The sequence below is a fragment of the Jatropha curcas genome, chromosome 10, assembly GCF_041381405.1.
Source record: "Jatropha curcas cultivar XTBG-Jc1 chromosome 10, XTBG_Jcur_1.0, whole genome shotgun sequence".
NCBI lineage: Eukaryota > Viridiplantae > Streptophyta > Magnoliopsida > Malpighiales > Euphorbiaceae > Jatropha > Jatropha curcas.
Window position 1 is genome coordinate 6,835,353 of NC_143160.1, and position 17,520 is coordinate 6,852,872.

The 17,520-nt window shown below is 32.8% G+C and overlaps 1 protein-coding gene, 1 long non-coding RNA gene and 1 other non-coding gene across 4 annotated transcripts; all 3 read left to right on the plus strand.

Moving 5' to 3' along the window:
* The first annotated feature begins 835 nt into the window (after nucleotides 1–835).
* On the plus strand, nucleotides 836–6,214 carry LOC105640618 (PHD finger-containing protein 1). Its single transcript, XR_016322814.1, has 7 exons — nucleotides 836–1,638; nucleotides 2,886–2,971; nucleotides 3,080–3,603; nucleotides 3,903–4,073; nucleotides 4,183–4,306; nucleotides 5,307–5,530; nucleotides 5,611–6,214. It is a non-coding gene; the product is annotated as a PHD finger-containing protein 1 (transcript).
* Nucleotides 6,215–6,852: 638 nt separating this feature from the next.
* Nucleotides 6,853–9,255, plus strand: LOC110010175 (uncharacterized). The gene is made up of 2 exons (XR_002285135.3): nucleotides 6,853–7,331; nucleotides 7,508–9,255. It is a non-coding gene; the product is annotated as an uncharacterized LOC110010175 (long non-coding RNA).
* A 2,642-nt stretch (nucleotides 9,256–11,897) lies between these two features.
* Nucleotides 11,898–17,431, plus strand: LOC105640619 (PHD finger-containing protein 1). Of its 2 annotated transcripts, XM_020681770.3 has the most exons (10): nucleotides 11,899–12,108; nucleotides 12,441–12,526; nucleotides 13,237–13,456; nucleotides 13,546–13,694; nucleotides 14,311–14,586; nucleotides 14,682–14,805; nucleotides 15,139–15,372; nucleotides 15,470–15,594; nucleotides 16,098–16,304; nucleotides 16,425–17,431. In XM_020681770.3, exons 3-10 carry the CDS (start codon nucleotides 13,377–13,379, stop codon nucleotides 17,207–17,209), a joined length of 1,980 nt encoding a protein of 659 aa, XP_020537429.1. In that variant the 5' UTR covers nucleotides 11,899–12,108; nucleotides 12,441–12,526; nucleotides 13,237–13,376; the 3' UTR covers nucleotides 17,210–17,431. The 2 variants fall into 2 exon arrangements, with proteins under 2 accessions (XP_012080373.1, XP_020537429.1); XM_012224983.4 differs by having other exon boundaries at nucleotides 11,898–12,108; nucleotides 13,237–13,694.
* Nucleotides 17,432–17,520: the final 89 nt, after the last annotated feature.

Sequence of the window (17,520 nt, forward strand, 5' to 3'; positions counted from 1 at the left end):
ATATTTTTCTTTAAATTTTATAATTGAATGTTAAATTTCATAAAATATAACAGCAAATCATCATTGAATAATAAAAAGAGAGAAAATTATTAAGAAAAGTGAAATCTTAGAAAAATTAATAAAAACATTATTAAGAATTTCAAAATTCTATGTTTTATTTTTTTAATATATATATATATATATATATATATATATATATATATGAATGATAATGAGACATGATAATTTTTATGTTTTATTTTTAAAATATTTGAATTTATTTTATTTATAATTTAAAATATTTTTAGGAGAGATAAAATTATGTATTTTTTTTAATGTTCTTTTTTTATGATTTGATAAATATATGATTAAAAAAAATAATTTTCGAATAGAATATATATATTTTTTTGCATGGTTATAGAGAAAATTCAGAGTTTATTTGAAGATGATGTAATGTTTTTTTTTTTAATCTTTTTTACTGAAATTATTTAACTTATTTATTTTAAATTGTAACTTATAATAATGGATAAACTGTTTAACCGATCAATAGTGAGATCCTAATACGATTGTTTTGTATTTTTCATTTATCGACTTATTTTAATCTTTTTTTTTTTTGTCCATCTACATCAAATTTCATTAAATTATGAGATTTTCGATTGAAAAAGGGGTTGTTTTTGAAATTAAAATTGATAATTTTTGTTTTCATGTTATATGTTGTGTTCTGAGAAGAGTTTTATTCTAAATAATAATTTTTTATTTTTTTGGATTTGAATTAATTTATAACTATTATCATTTTAACAAGAAATAGATGACATTTTGATGATTAAGTAATTTTAATTTTTTTGATATTTTTTCTCCTATATTCTTTAATGCACTGGATATAGACTATTGTTTAAAGTAATAATTTTCAAATTGGATTTGTTGGAGTATTTAATTTTATTTTTAAGACTATTATTTACTTGCGTTTGATAGATTTCATTGTATTTTGTTTTTAAAGTCTTTTTATATGATTTGTTAATATTTAAATTTATATTTATATTGTGTAAAATTTGTATGGCAGTGTATTTTGATAACCTAAATAAAATCTAAATCGATCAAGTGAGAAATCTCGAATTCGAATTCTATCAACAACAGAGTGAGTCATAGAGAGGACTAAGTGGGAGGTGTCGGCCACAGTTATTTTTTTGTATGACAGTTGTTTTTTATGCTGATGTGATTAGAGCAATTTAGCCTTCCATAATTTTTTAATTAGATTTAATGCGCTCCAATATATATATAAACAAATTGGCCTGAATTACACCAAATTAATTAAATCAAATTTAAATATCTCAATTCAGTTTAGTTTAATATTGTAATAATCACAATTTGATTCAATATAAGGTTCAATTAATTTGGTGCGGATCATACACCGAATGAATGTAGATAATTCCTTCTCCAATTAAGAAAGAAAATAAGAAGGCATGCAAAGCGTATCTCCCTCTCTGTCTTTGCGAGTCTTTTCTCTTTTGCGACCCATTTCAATTTGGCAAGTGTTAGACCGCCATTAGAAACCCACCACGAAAGCAAGAAAAAAGATTGTTTCTGTTGTCTTTTTCATGCCACTGTTATATATATTCATAAAACAAACAGACAATGGAAGATTCAAGAAATACCCACCTGGTAAAACCCAGATCCTGATAGGAACCCTTTTGTTTCAATTATGAGCATTAACTATTCTTTTAGCCTTTAGTGCTTATTTTTTCCTCTAGCTTTAATTGGTTCTTTTCTTCCCCATTCTTTGTTTTAATTTTATTACCTACTGTATTGAAAAAAATAGTGGTTTTGTGGTCATTAACTTTGATTAGTTATTAGTCGAGTTTTAATCTTGACTTAATTTCTTAAAAACCTAGGATTTACAGATGATAGTTTATTATTATGTGCATCGAGTGATCTAACAATGGAGGGTTTGGTTTCAGGTTATCCTTATAAGTGCTCTTTATGCTATAATAGCCTAATCAAAAATGTGTATGGATATGGTTGTTACCTTATCACTGAATCTTGCTATGTTTCAGCAATTAACTGAAATACATGGTTTGAGTGACCTTGTAAATGATTAGTGATTATGGTCGTTCACCCTACTTGATTATTAGAAAGACAGTGAATGAAATTGCTCAAATGTATATGATTTTATTCAGCATTCCTCAGTTACAATTTACTTTCATCACTTATAGTAAACAGGGACCACATCTTGCAATTTTAATGTAATGCACAGTAGTATATCTGATAGAAGTATGGAAAGAAAATACTGTTGCTTTTTGTTGGTATAAGGTTTATCCCCAAAAAATACTCATTGAAGAATTCCATACATGACAAAGAAAGATTTCCTTAAACTCGGAGCTAAATGGGTTGAACCATTAAATACATACAGGATGCCAAGGAGAGAGGCATGCATAAGTTCTAATTTTTTGTTCTGTGACATGTAATGAATGTTTTGATTTGAATATTTGATAAATAACTACATTGAATGTGGTGTTCTCTTAAATCTTTGCACCATTAAAATATTTTAAGTTGCTTTTTTTTTTTTTTTTTTTCTTTCCTACTCACATGATGTTTATTACTAGATTTCCAGTTTATCAATCATTGCTTTTAGCAGCCGGCTTGGAATGTTATAGCATGTTATTGTTGATCTTTCAATCTGTTTGTGGTTTTGTTTGCACTCTTGAATATATGCTACTTAACCATTGGAACTGTTGCTTACGAAGAATTTTCTACTCAGCCTGCTGTAATACTAATAAGCATTAGTTAATGCCAAATGAATTGATTTTTTCTCAAGATAGAAATATCTCCGAGAAGTGGAAATTTAACCTAATTGTTTCACATTTATTATTATCATCAATCCTTATTATTATTGTTATACTATTTTGTAGGTCAAAACTTGTCACATATGTGGAGATGTGGGCTTTTTGGAGATGATTGTAACTTGCTTTCAATGCAAAATAACTCGGGAACATGTGTATGTGTAACTTTCTTTATGTAGTCAACCATACATTAAATAATCAGTACCTGTAATGCATGGATCACTAACTTTCTTAAAATTTTTGTTGGTCCTCTTCACATTCAGCTATTGCATGCCAGTCCTTCTCTTAAGTACCCCAGAAATTTGGATATGTGAAATATGCCAATCTAGTAAAGACAAAGAGTCCCAACAATCTTTCATGGAGGAACACTTTCCTTTGGCTCTTACGCCAAATAACTCCGAGATAGTTCACAATGATACTATGCAATCTATGGCTGCTGGCAATCTTCGTGATTACTCAAGGATTTTGGTACATCTTCAAAAGGAAACTGCTCCTGGGAAAGGGGAACTAACATCTTCTTCAAGTGAAGAAGCAATTAAGCTTTCATCGGGAACCCAAAAAGTGGAAAATTCCTCGCCTAGCACGCAGGGTCCAAGTTCTGGTCAATCAATTTCCAGAATAATTTCTACAAGGACTGCCATTGGGTTTAAACCTCCTCCTCTCGAGCATTCTCAGCAGGTGATAGAAACAAGTACTAATATTGGACTGAAAAAACAATTAATGCCCCTTGGACGTTGTAGTGCAGAGTGCAGTTCAATGACTCAGCAACATGCATATCAAATGGAAGGTGAGAAAACTGAGTTTTATTAAATGGAACTTCTCTTTTCAAGGCTTGGAAGAACAGAATAGGAAAAAAAAAAAAAGGAATTAAATTAATGAAAGGGCTTTAGTTCAGGTTCCAAAAACTAAATGGCTTTCAATTTAGCAGCAAATGTCGATTGTAGTTAATTTGATTAGAAAAGGGCCGTCAAGCTCAAGATTGGATCAATTAATTTACTCATAGGAATATATACCTTTATGCTTCAGTACAGTAAATTTTTCCAACACTTATCTACATTGTGTTTGCATCTGTAATTTGTATTTCAGATAAAAAGACTCCTCTGGCATACCAGGATAAGTGTGTCTTCAAGGAAGAGCCAGTAGAGATTCTACTGCCTGCTAAAAGCGTTGAAAGCTGAAGTCCATCTTCATCAATAAAGAAGGCAATCAAGTTTACCCCTTCACCATCAACAGACGCTGAACCCGTTATTCATTCAGGCAAGGAAGTCTCTCTGGCTTAGTCTGAATTTCACTTGTTTTTGCATTCAGTAGAAATATCATTCTGAAGTTATCTGGTTCTGATTGCTAAAGAAAGGTGTTAGTTTAGGAGACAGCTTTGATGCTGATATTAATTGCAAGAGTTTGGGACTTCAAATGTGTGATATACCAATCACCTTGCCCAAAGTTACGAAATATTTTCCACATTATCCTTCTTCAAAAGCGACTTGGTGGTGAGTAGCCCTAGCATTTCATGATCTTATGTATTTTTCCACTCACTTGCAAATGGAATAATATGTGGAACAAAGTGAAAGGTTCAAGCAGCAAGTACATGGTAATTCGGTAAAGGTCACCAATAATTGTGTTAAGTTGGAATTTCATACTGGCTACCAAGGAAATATAGGGTTTCATCTGTGGAATGCAACAATCCAATCTTTCTAAGTATCGGGGAAAGAAAAAGGTATAGGTAAGGTAGGCCTACATGTATGATGACATTTTTTCTTTCCTTCTTTTTTGATTTTTTTTTTCTTTTGGTGTGGGGGAGACATGCTACGACTGACTTTTGCTCGGAACATCTTGTCATCTGAGAATAAAATCAGATTTCTTCCTTCCATTCTCATTTTTCTTATGTGACTTAATTTAAGTGATTGCTTCATTTACCTTTTACATATTCTTGAGGAAATGAGACCAGACATTTATTGTTCAAAGACAATTGTTTTTTACTATTTATTATCCATAAATAATTTAGCCTGAACATTCATCTCAACTGAAGCCCTTATTCATCTGACTACATAGATTGTAGACCTTTCATTCCATCTAGAGCGATATCTCTGATCCAACTCAAAAAAACCTCCTCATTCCTTTAAACTGGACATTTATGTACTGTTCTTTATTGCAAGTCTAAATGAGAGGTTACCGATTTTCTTTTCACAGCCTTGAAGCCAAGCTACAGGAGTTATTAGTTGGAGTTCCCAAAATGGGATTCAGTATTTCCTCTTTGATTTGAATTATTACTAGACCCTGGAGCTCTTGTTTTCCCTTGGAGATTCTGTGTAGCGCCTCAAAGGAACAATTTTTTTCCTCTGTAAACTAATTCTAATTCTTAAATTTCTGGAAATTTGTTTTGTGTCTAGTAGGCTATTCTTGGGATTTTTGTTTTATGTAATGTACAGTTTTTTGAATTTTTATCCAAGAATTTACTTCTCTCGACTGCAGTTACTTTTCTGTTTCTAGCGGAAGTTTGGAAATTCCATATTCAGTTTCTTCTAGCCGAATTCTTTGATGTTTTTCGGGCTCATTTTCCCGGTGGAGTTCAGCGTAAAGCCTTTGAATTTTCGAACCAGATGCCTGGAGTGCTACAGTGTACAATGCTTTCTTCTGAGTTTGGAAGTTTTTCAGAATGAATACTCAAATGCGGATACTATTGCCCTATATTTTTTCCCTGGCAACTTTAAGAGGTATATTTTTAATTCAATCTTTGTCATAGATCGATAATTCATTACATAATGCTATCTTGGAGAAGCTTTTCCTATTGTAGGTCTAGATAGCAGTACGAGCGCCTCTTGGGTATTGTAGAAATGAAAGATCTGGTTCTGAGGAGTTCAGTAGGTGGTGTGGAATTGTTAGTTTTCCCTTCTAAAAGTCTGCACATGGATTTCCAGGGTGAGCTCTACAATTTTTTATTATGCCACAGTGCACATTCTTTGAACAAATGTGACCGCGTGCACGCACTCATACACCAATGATTTCAACAAGCAACTTCTCAATTTACAGCGTTGGCTACCTGTAATTTTTAACTGCTAACAAAAAAATGCAGAACAAGTATTTACATCTGGTGTATGACCTTCAATTAGAACCATTCCTATGGGGAATATGCTGCCCGGTAAGAAGTGATCTTGCAGAAAGCTTTGATTTCCATTGCGAGTTCAAACCACTTAGAGGTGAAGTAAAAGTGGAACAACCCAACATTTCAGCTGTTCCTCCTGGGTTTTCTTCAAGAACCGCTGATGGTGCTGTTGGTGGGAGGAGAGGAGATATGCAAGAAAAACAATTTCTGTAATCATTATAAAAAATTAAATATTCTGTAATATTTTACTATTTAATTACTTATATTTAATATAGTGATACTATTGAATCTCTTATATTTACTATTACATTATTATTTTATCCTTCACTTAATAGAAAAGATGATACTTTTTTGAATGGAGAATTAAATAATTTAGCGAAGTTAAATTTAAATGACTAATTAATGTATTTATTAAATAATTAAAGGGATAACAAAATGGATAAATGTTTTAATTATAATCAAATCCAAGGACAAAATAGTTATTTACTCTTCTTTATGAGTTAGATTCATGCCACAATAATTCATTTTAAAGTTAAATAAATAATAAGTTAGGAAGACATTTACGGGTGAGGTATAAATTATAATGAACTAATCATAATTTTTTAAAGAACCAATTCAAAGAAAAATAAAAAAATAAAGAATGCTGGATCATCTTTCTTCAGTGACAATATAAAATTAACGTTTCTTTCTTAGACTTAGCTAGTTTAATGTTTCTCTTGGGTTTATGCCACCTATTAAAAAGAAAAGAAATCAAGACCACACGCCATTCTCTGCTTTACACTTGTACGTTTACCAAGTAAACTCTCAGAAGAAGAAAAATAGGATCCGCAACACCGAATCAAGAAATGATGACCTTTCGGCTTTCACTAGCCACCCTCCTTAAGATCTCTCACTGAAAACTCAATAGAAAGTCCTCAAAGATTCAACTCTTGTCCTCTCTCTCTCTCTCTCTCTCTCTCTCTCCCTCTCTCTCTCTCTCTCTCTCTATATATATATATATATATATATATATATATATATATCTCTTCTCCTTCGCGTGTAAGTTTATCGATTTATCTTCTTGATATCCACTTTTCTCACTCTCCAAGAAAGTGAAAAGTGAAAGAACAAAACAATGGACAATACTACAAAATACGCAGAAATGGAGACCCACCTGGTAAAAACTGAAAAGTGAAGACCCCATTAAAAAAAAGACCTCCCACCTTGTCCTCACAAAGTCATTCATGGATCTCCATTTTCTATTCCACTTTTACTGATTTTCGTTGCTTTTGTTTTTTAATATGGAAAGTCTTCTTCTTCTTTTTTTATTTATTTTTTATTTCACAGGAGAAAGCTTGTGAAATATGTGGTGGTGTTGGTTTTGGAGAATTCATTATCAGTTGCAACATATGTGGAATTGCTTGTCAACATGTGTAAGATCCTGTTAATTTATTATTTTCTGTTTTATTTTTATGCCTGCATGCATGTGTATTCAACAAGAAATGGGAATGAAAAGCATCTCTTATATATGTCAATACAGAACCCTTAAAAATTCTTCGTTATATGGCTACTTAAATTTACTGATTCTTCTACTTACTGTCGATAACAGTTATTGCATGAGGGTGTATGAGATAGAAATCCCAGAAGTATGGACTTGTGACGACTATATACCAGAAAAAAGCAGATCCGATGGGAAGAAAAATTTTCAGAATTTCTCAAATATTATAGATGATGACCCTTAACACAACCCTCCATCGCAGGGACCTTCTTCCTCTTCCAAAACTCCCCTCAATGCTACAACCAAAAACCTAGCGCCATAACGACATGATCCTCATCTCAGACCCCGGGGCTCCTCTGAACAACTCGTCCGACGATGCAAAAAAAAAAACCTCAAGGAGCACCGGATCCTTTACCTTCTCCTCCTCCATCCCCAGGAAGCAATGGAATCGATTTCGGAAGCAAAAAACAAGAGGCCAGGTACAATAACCTTATTGTAAGAGCAATAGTTCCCTCTAGATACCTAGATTTTGAAGATCTAGGAAAGATAAAACTTGCCAATCTCATGGAAGACCTATTGAAAAGTATGGGATGGGATAAGTTTATGAAAATGACATACCCAACCTATGCTAAGCTGACCCTCGAGTTTCTGAGTTCATTTTATTGTCAAATCAACAGGCAGGGTCGTTTTAGTTGTTTGGAAAGGTTACACCCTAACTGTCAATAGGATTAACGATATTTTTGGTTTTCCGGACATAGAGGGCTCAATGAGGGACACATCCCCTGATTTCAATGCATACAGTGAGTGAAGTGCCAGTACCTATCGTGCAGAAAAATTTGCAAATAGCAGAGCAAAATCCACATCCATCAACCGTATACCCTTAGAATTTTGCACCGTTTATTATCTCACACCATCTTTGCTAGGGGGGGTAGTATGGGGAATGTAACCAAACAGGAGCTTCTTTTCTTGTATGCTTTTCAACTCCTAAAGCCAGTCAATGTAGGAATCTGGTTATGTGACCACATGCTTTCTGTAGCGAAAAGTAAGAAGGGAGATATAGCCATTGGAGGGTTAATCATAGCCATAGCTGTTGAGTTAGGAGTCTTCAAGGTGGAGGATAGCCCCTTTAAGCAGATTGAAGGTAAGACCATGCTTAATATGGACACTTTCAAGGGTATGTTGATGGTTAAGTAGCAAGGCGAAGAGTACTATTTGGTGAACAAGGACAACCAAAGGATAGATATTCCAGAACAAGGGGAACCTGTGCAAAGCATGGGAGAGCGATAAGATGAAGACGAAGGAGAAGAGGACAGAGGCGATGAACAAGGACCCATACTTGCTAGTCCTTCTACATCATCCCCTCAACCTCATTTGGCACAGATCTCAGAGCGATTGGATAGATTGGAGGTTCAATATGCTAGCTTTGATGGGCGCTTTGCAGCTCTCGAGCATGGCCAAAATGAGATTCGCGCAATGCTGAAACAACCTTTCTAGCCCTATTATCATCCCACCCCGCCACCTTCCGAGTCACTTTGAGTTTTAGTTTTTTTTTCTTCTTGCCATTTTAGTAATTCCAATTTATTTGCACTTCATTTTCATTGGACTTCAATTTTCCAATATTCCAATTTATCAGCCATAGCTGTTGAATTTTTTTTGGCCAATCAGCATTTTCACATATTGCGTGTCCTAACTAAGAAAGGCCTAATGATTTTGTTTAGTCTTATGTTCTCCATTGGTGGAGATTGGTTTGGTTAGCTAATCTGTGGGACTTGAATATTCTTCATTATAGTGGAGACTGTATTTGTAATTAATGAACTATAATTGTGAAAAAATATAAAATCTCTTAGAGAAGATCAGAAGCTTGTTCTTCTATGACATGTTCACATGCTAAGAAGTTGCTTGCTTGCTTATGGTTGTAGCAGACATTTTGAGGTCCAACATGTTTTTAAAGAAGTTTGGGAAGTAGTATTTAAGGTACCTGTTTCTTTTTCGATCATACTACCTTGTGTCACTTTTGTGCCTAAAGATTTAGCCAATTATTTGAAATAATTATTAATTTTTATTTAAATTTTTAATCAAGAACTATATAAACTTCAATATTTCTAATTACGGTACATATATATACATATAACTCGAGTCCTTAAAAATAATAAAATTACACTAAATCTTATACTCTTAATCTTAAAATTTAAGCCCTAATAAAACCTTAAAACCCAGAAACCGTAAACCTAAAGCATAAACCCTAAACACTGAGGCTATAAAATCTCAACTCTAATCGAAATCCGTAAACCCTAAACCATAAACCTAAATTCTTGAATTTGTTGGTGGAACATGTGGAGGGGTTTTCTTTATCAAATATCATACAAATTATTGTTTTCCGAATTATTTATCAAAATAATATGCATTTTTTAAAATTAATTTCAAGAATAATGTTGAATTTGAGAAAGATTTTAGTTGCACTAAATTTGTCAATTGGGAAAACAGATTCAAAGCAAAGAAATAGTGAATGCACCTGTAACGTAAAAGAGAGATTCTGCTTCAGTATGAAACTTTTTTTTATTATTTTCTTTAATTGTGTACTAATTAAAAAAAAAAAAATTGTGACTCTTTCCCATTTATAATCACTTACCCTGTAAAATTTGTCTTACGTCTCGCTAACTTTAAACTTTAGCTTCCCTCCGCTTTATTAATGTAATTTGATGCAACTTATTTAGGCTTAATCTCTAAACAAAAGTCTAAATGTTTTTTTTTTTCAAATTTAGCTAAAATTTTTAATTTTGTCGATCGATACCATGTCCTTATTTTTTATTGTCAATTATGACTTTCATTCAGAGTCTGATTAGCTGTAATCAAGTGATACAACTCAAGAGCAAAGAAACTTCAAGAGCAAAGAAACTTATATTTGGCGGACTTTGGGGTTGCTGACGGTGCGAGCCCATTAAAACTGTACTAAATGCTTTTAAGTCCGTTAATTATAAAACACTGTGATAAAAAGGAGATCGTCTCAATAACACAATTTTTCAACTTATACATTCTAAATATAAAGATGAACAACTAAAGAATTACCACATGAATGTGAGCTGATGTGTTGTGGAGCTAATTAACGACCAGATAATTTTTTTTATTTAACCATTTATTTATCTATTCAAACAACTAAAATATTATTGTTAATTCAATTTTATATTTAGTTTGACATTACCAAAATATACTCTGGAAAGACCGTATTAACCAAAACCTTCAAAATCAAATGATAATGGCTCCCTTTTTTTGGAGAGAAAAAGGATAAATTTGGAAGGTAGTTTGGCTGGTCAAACATGGCGAGGAGGCACTAAATATGATTGTAACAAGGACCACTTTGAAAGCATGAAATGAAGATTGTCCATTAATGCGTGAAGCTTGTCTATCCAATCCGTAATTCTCTGTGACCAAGTGTATCGTGTTCTGTTTGGTTAACTAATACTCGTTCAAAGCATGAAAATTGCCTGCTCAAGCTGGAATTCTATATGACCAAATGCATAGTAAAATATCCATATATCAATTTTATATATCATCAAATGTTTGTTTTGTAAAATTTTATAAATTATTGATCATGATATTAAAATATAAAACAACTATTAAAGAAATTATATAAATATTAAATATTAAATATTAAATAATTGATAACTGTTCAAAAATAAAATGACTATTAAGAAAAGAATTATTTTTATATATTATGTATTATATATTTTGTGTGTGTGTATGTATATTTATATTATTTTTAAGATTTTAAATAAATAAAAAGATTAATTAAAATTTTTAATAGTAATATTTAATGGTTTTATTATGTTTAAATATTTATAAACTAAAATGATCACATAGAAATATTAATTTTTTAAAAAAATAATTTTATTTATAATTATTTTTTATAAAATTAATATAATATAAATACAAATAATAAAAAAAAACCTCATTTTTCAACTTAAATTTATTAAATAGACATAAAAATATCAAATAGAAGGGGTTTATGAAGCTCTTACCTCCAAAGGTTGAAAACTTCTGAAAATAACTTCTTCTTTCATTAATTGTTTTTCTATTTACACAAGGAAATGAATATAGTATTCCATTCATCCTAAATCATTTTTGATAGACATTATTATACTAATTTATATTTTCCACATTATTTTTTCTTAAACACATAATTTAAATTAAAAAATTGATAAAAAGTAACGTAATAAAATTAATTAACTAAAGTTGACAACATTTATGAGTTAGATTAATGCACCAATAATAAATTTTAAAGCCAAATAATATGTCATAAAGACAATTACCAATTATAGTAATTAATAAATCATAATTAATAATGAGTTAAATGAAAAAGAAATATTCTGACCGAACCTATAAATCAAGAATGCAGACCGCCAGCCTTTTTCTTATCTACACGTGTACAGTTACCAAGCAAGCTCTCACAAGAATAAACATAGTACCAGCAACATGCAATCAAGAAATTCATGACTAATGGTATACTAGCCACCCTCTGTAAGCAACATTTCTCTCGCTGAAAGGCGAGCCAAATTCCTCAAAGATTCAACTCATCTTCTCTTTCTATTATCTTTCTCTGGTCAGTTAGCGTACTTTTATCTCCTTAGTCTCCTGTTTTCTCACCCTCCAAGAAGAGTGGAAGAAGAAAAACAATGGAAAATACTAAAAAATACTCTGAGATGGAGACCCACCTGGTAAATACTAAAAAACCCCATTAAAAAACCCTAACTTCTTGAAAAAATAAACTTCCATGTCCTTTTTGTCTGTGTTGTTGTCCTTTGCACTTGTCCTCACAAAAGCATTCACTGTTTTTATTCACTGTTAATCTCCTAGTCTCCATTTTTTATTTCACTTTGCAGTAGCTTTCACTGCTTTTGTTTTTTTTATATGGGAAGTTTTTTTTTCCTTTGTGGGTCTTGGGTTCTAAATATGTTTTTGTATTACTTAATTTCTCTTTGGTAAGATATGTGTTTGTTGTGAAATGTGAATTGATTAATTTTTTCTCGTGACTTTTCTTATATTGCAGGAGAAATTTTGTCACACATGTGGTGATGTTGGTTTTGAAGAATTAATTATTACTTGCAATAAATGTCTAATAACTCGCGAACATGTGTAAGATGGCTTACTTTCTCAATGCCTCTTAGTTTATGATTTTCTGTTTTGCTTCTATGCCTGCATGTGTTTCATTATTCAACAATAAATGGTGAAGAGTAGCATCTATTTTGTGTGTGTGTATGTTTATATATAAGCAAAGTAGAGCTGGTTCACTTGCTCCATGGTGTTATGTCATGTTTGTTTGGCTCTAGAAATGGGAATAGAAAGCAACTTTTAGAATATGATTTTCTTTTCTTTTTAATTTGGTTCCTGAAGAATTCAAAATTTTTTTATATGATATTATGTTTGAAAAACTTAAATTTTTGTTGAAATGTCATATACTTTTTAATATAATTTTAGGGTTTACTATTAAATTCTTTTAGTTATTTCATAATTAAACTTTGAATAAAATTTGGACAATCATTTACACTTGTAATCTGACTACAAGATGAACCAAACATAGTCTTAGTCTTCCTATTTCTTTATCAAATGGATGCCTGAGCATGCTGTTGTTCACATCAAAATTTGGAATGTTGCTTTGCTAGATGCTAGGCTCATTTTTGACATGTATGCTTCATTTTTCTTTTTTTACAGAGCCCTTAAAAATGCATGGTTCAATCTTTTGTTTGTGCCCAAATCATATGGCCACTTAAATTTACTCTTCATACCAATTATGTGAATTGTTGTTTCTGCTCTAAATATGCCAGCCTATCCTTTTCTTTTTTCAGTTATTGCATGAGGAGGATCTATGAGGAGGAGATCCTAGAAGTATGGGTTTGTGAAGACTGTATACCAGACAAAAGCTTAAGTGATGAGAAGGAAAATTTGCAGAATCGCTCTAATACAGTCCACCATGATGTGGTGATGCATGGAGGCCCCACTAAAATTTGTGATGATTCTGGACAACATAGTCATGCTAAAAGACAAAAGCCTGTGGAAACTGGAAAAGTAAAATTTCTTTCTACTGAAGAAGTAATTAAATTATCATCAGGTGCTGCAAAAATGGGATCTCTTTCAAAGACTAATTTGGGATACAGGCCTGGCATTTCATCTGTCACTCCAAAGCTCTGCCCAGTGAGAGTGAATCCGAACACAATCTCTTCAGGTCTTATGAAGCCTCCTGGACATGGTAGAATCCAAATCAGTTCAATAACTAGCCAACATGCATCCAGAACATCAAATGATGGTAATTGTTTTAAAGTTACCTTTTGTATTAACTTTCTACCTTGAGAAGTTGGACCTTTTTTTTTTGGGGGGGGGGGGGGGGGGGGGGAGAGGAGGAAACCGAAAACTCAGAGGTTACATGTGTACATTGTAACTAACAGTTCTAGCAGCATTTTTTTTTTTTTTTTTTTTTTTTTTTTTTTGTCCCTTGCAATAGTATATTTGTTGCTCTAGCACATGGCAAAAGAAATAACTTAGAAAATGGACCAAGTGGAGGTAGCACCTATTTGATTATTCAAATAAATTGATTCAATGTTATGCTTGATAGATTTTATGTCATACACTCACACACATTGTCCTACTTCTCAATTCACGTTGTTTGACTTGGCTTTTTGGTTATATTGCATGATGAGTGAGTATTCAAATTTTCCACACTAAAAGAACTTGGTGAAAGGAAAAGAGGCATTATGAAGTTTTTAATGTTTTTTGTTGCAAGAATTGAAACCACACTAGTTAGCTAAAATTCTGAGAGGGCAAGAATAATCACCTGGTTCATTTATTTGCTTGAGGATATACAAGGATTTTTATTAACTTGTATTATATGGTTGCTATTATTGCTGTTGTTTCTGGTGTCCCAGAACAAAAGGCTACCGTCAATTCTGTGAAGGAGGGCAGTTGCAAGGTTGCCTTCAGTACTGTGAAGGAAAGTGGTTTCAAGGACCAGAAAACAACTTCTACCAAGCCTGCCGAAGAAGTTGAAGCTTGCAATGCCAATGTAATTGTCAAACCTGTAAAAAAATGCTACAACAATGTGATTGCTAAGGAAGCCATAGCTTGCAATATAAATGCGGAGGAAGCGAAGAACAAGTCATTAGGCACATCTTCAACATCAGCAAATGCTCCACCTATTATAGGTATCAAAATTTTGTGATACATTATACTTAATGGTTTAATTTCTTTTACAAATTGTTGACAATGTATTTTGTTTTCCTATGTTTCATATTTACAGGCATTGACTCTTGTCCTGTTGCTGAACCTGAGAAGTCTGGTGTTGAAGTAAGAGAATCAACAATTATTCGGACTAAACTTAGCCTGTATCGTCATTGTTTCCCTGCTTTGTGCACCACTTGGAAGTAGGTAACCAATCGCTTTATAAAGTCACACGAAATACTTTTTCTACAATTTATTAATAGAAAAGAGAAAAAGAGAATTCATATGTAAATATGTAATGAACCCATTCATCTCAGTGATCAAAACTAAGCAATCTTCAGCCTTTTCGATTGAGTTCCTAATTATCATCTATACTATTTATTTTTCTCTTAAAATGTATATCCGTTTTATGTCCTTGACCTTATAGTGTTATCTTTTGCTACTTAAAGACATAATTGATAGAAGCAGCTGATATTTAATTATTCATCTGGAATATTTTCCATTGATTCTTTCTTTTTATTTTCATTTTTCTCAAGGGGAGGATTCACCTTCTTTGATACCACCACACCTGGTAAATTTTATGGTGGGTTCAATGCTCAGCCTCCATGTAGAGTAAATCGTAAGGCCTATGAGTTTTCACGAACAATGCCTACAATCCTTGGGGTTAACCTGCTTCCACTAAACCATATTCGGTCAGATATATTCCAGAATGATTATCCAGATTTTCGTGACATTGCACTATATTTTCTCCCTTCTCCTACTATTGAGAGGTACCTTTCTTTCTTTCTTTCCTTTTTCTTTTTCTGGGTAAAACTCTTCGTATTTTTTGGAAAATTGTAGTTTAAGACAGTAAAATTCTTCTTCTAGATCCAAAGGGAACTATGACAGTCTGTTCAAGCTTTTGGAAATTGAAAATTCTGTAATGAGAAGTTACATCAGTGGCATGGAGTTGCTAATATTCACATCAAAACAGCTCCATTCAGATTTGCAAGGTGAGTTGTGATTTTTCTGTTTCTTTATGAAAATTTCACTCGGCTTTTCAATAGGTAAGCATTTCAAGGTTATTTTTTATTGTCATTTCGCAATTTTTCCCCGTTTACATCATAATTCAATTTTTTCCTTCTTTGATAATGTTTAGTCAACCGTTGCTATGTTGGCACTTTCCATTTTTTTGTGATCTGATTGTAATTGGCTAGTGCTGAGAATCCTCCTTCTCTAACAGTCCTGTGAGGAAGGGGAAAGAGGAAGTGAGCAGGCATAGAAAGCAAGTAAATAAATTTCACAGAGAAAGCTAGTAGTTATAGAACAAACTATTTTGTAAGTAACCATTAGGTTGGTCACCCAGCAAAAGAAGGGCTGACCTCTAAGAGAGAGAAACAATCTCTAGCATTATGTAGTAATCTGTGCATATCATATGTGTAGTTAATATGCATGTAACTTTCACATGGTTTTCTCAGTTCCTTCATGGAGATAATATGAATTATTGTGTTTGCAGATGTTACTGAAATGCTAAATACTGGACAGTTCTTATGGGGAGTTTTTCGCAATGGACAAGACAAAATTGCTCTGGAGCAAGATTATGCCAGCATAGAAAGCAGTGAGACTGTTGATATGGAAATTGACATGGTTGGTGGACGGCCTTTGGGGAGAGTTGATGCTGATGTGAACGTGTCAAACAGCAAGATTTTGAATGCTTTTAAGAGTATGGACTCCACTATTCAACAGCTGCGTATAGAAACCAACCAAGCTCAACGAGAACTGTTTTCTTTGTTTTCAGAAGTTTCTGAGAAGATTAACAGATAACTGTTATCTAATGTTACAGGTGAAGCAAATATCCCCCCTGGTTTTGAAGAACTGTCAAGGCAGAAATTAAGAAACATGCAGTGCAAAGCCAAATTTAGAGAGGAGGAAACTCATTTCAATGATGGGGAAGTTGTAAGGCGTGCGAAAAAGGGGAACATTGATCTTCATAGATATCCTCAATCTAGCCCAATGGAGCTGAAAATTGAAGTTCAAAATTTTGAATGTGATAAACAAGATCACAGCCACAAATTGAGTGCCAGATCACTGGGTAAAACACAGAGACCAGCATGCTGGATTCCTCCCCGGACAGGTTCAGTCAAGTTGAATATAGCTGAGAGTTCAAAGACAAAAACAGAAGCTGCTGGAGCTAGTGGAGTGATACGAGACGAATCTGGCAAATGGGTCATTGGCTATACTCTTAACTTGGGTAGCTATAGTTGTTTGGGAGCAGAACTGTGGGCTGTATATCATGGCTTAATGCTTGCCTGGGACAGAGGATTTAAGAAAGTCCTGGTGGAATCTCAGTCTCTTGAGTCATTGGAGTATCTAAAGAGAGTTCCAGATGAACTAGATCCTAATAGAGCTCTTGCTACATGCTGCATGAATCTAATCAAGCGTGACTGGGATTGCCAATTTCTTCATATTCATAGAGAAGCAAATGGGTGCGCTAATTGGTTAGCAACAAATTTTCAAGACCATCCATTGGGACTGACAGTCTTCTATAAGCCACCTGTTAGTTTGATTCCTATTTTACAGAATGATTCTATGATGGCTGCTCCCTCCTCCACTCATTTTCAGTCTTAAATCACTCTAGCCCTAGGATGCACAAGTTAGCAGACAGGTGAAAAATACTAAAATCGGATACATATCGAAAGAAAAGGAAAATCTAACAGTAACTTATTTTGTTCATTGAACACTGATGTGAAGGTACAAGTGATAGGATGTCTGTAAATACCCCCTTTTCTCATGGGGACTCTCATTTTGATTCCTTATATAGTTATATACCTGAAATTTATTTTATTTTACTTTTATTTTCATTTTTTAAAATAATATATTTGGAAGAATAACCTCCATTTCATATCAACAGACAGCAAACTGAAACTCTTTTCTAATTC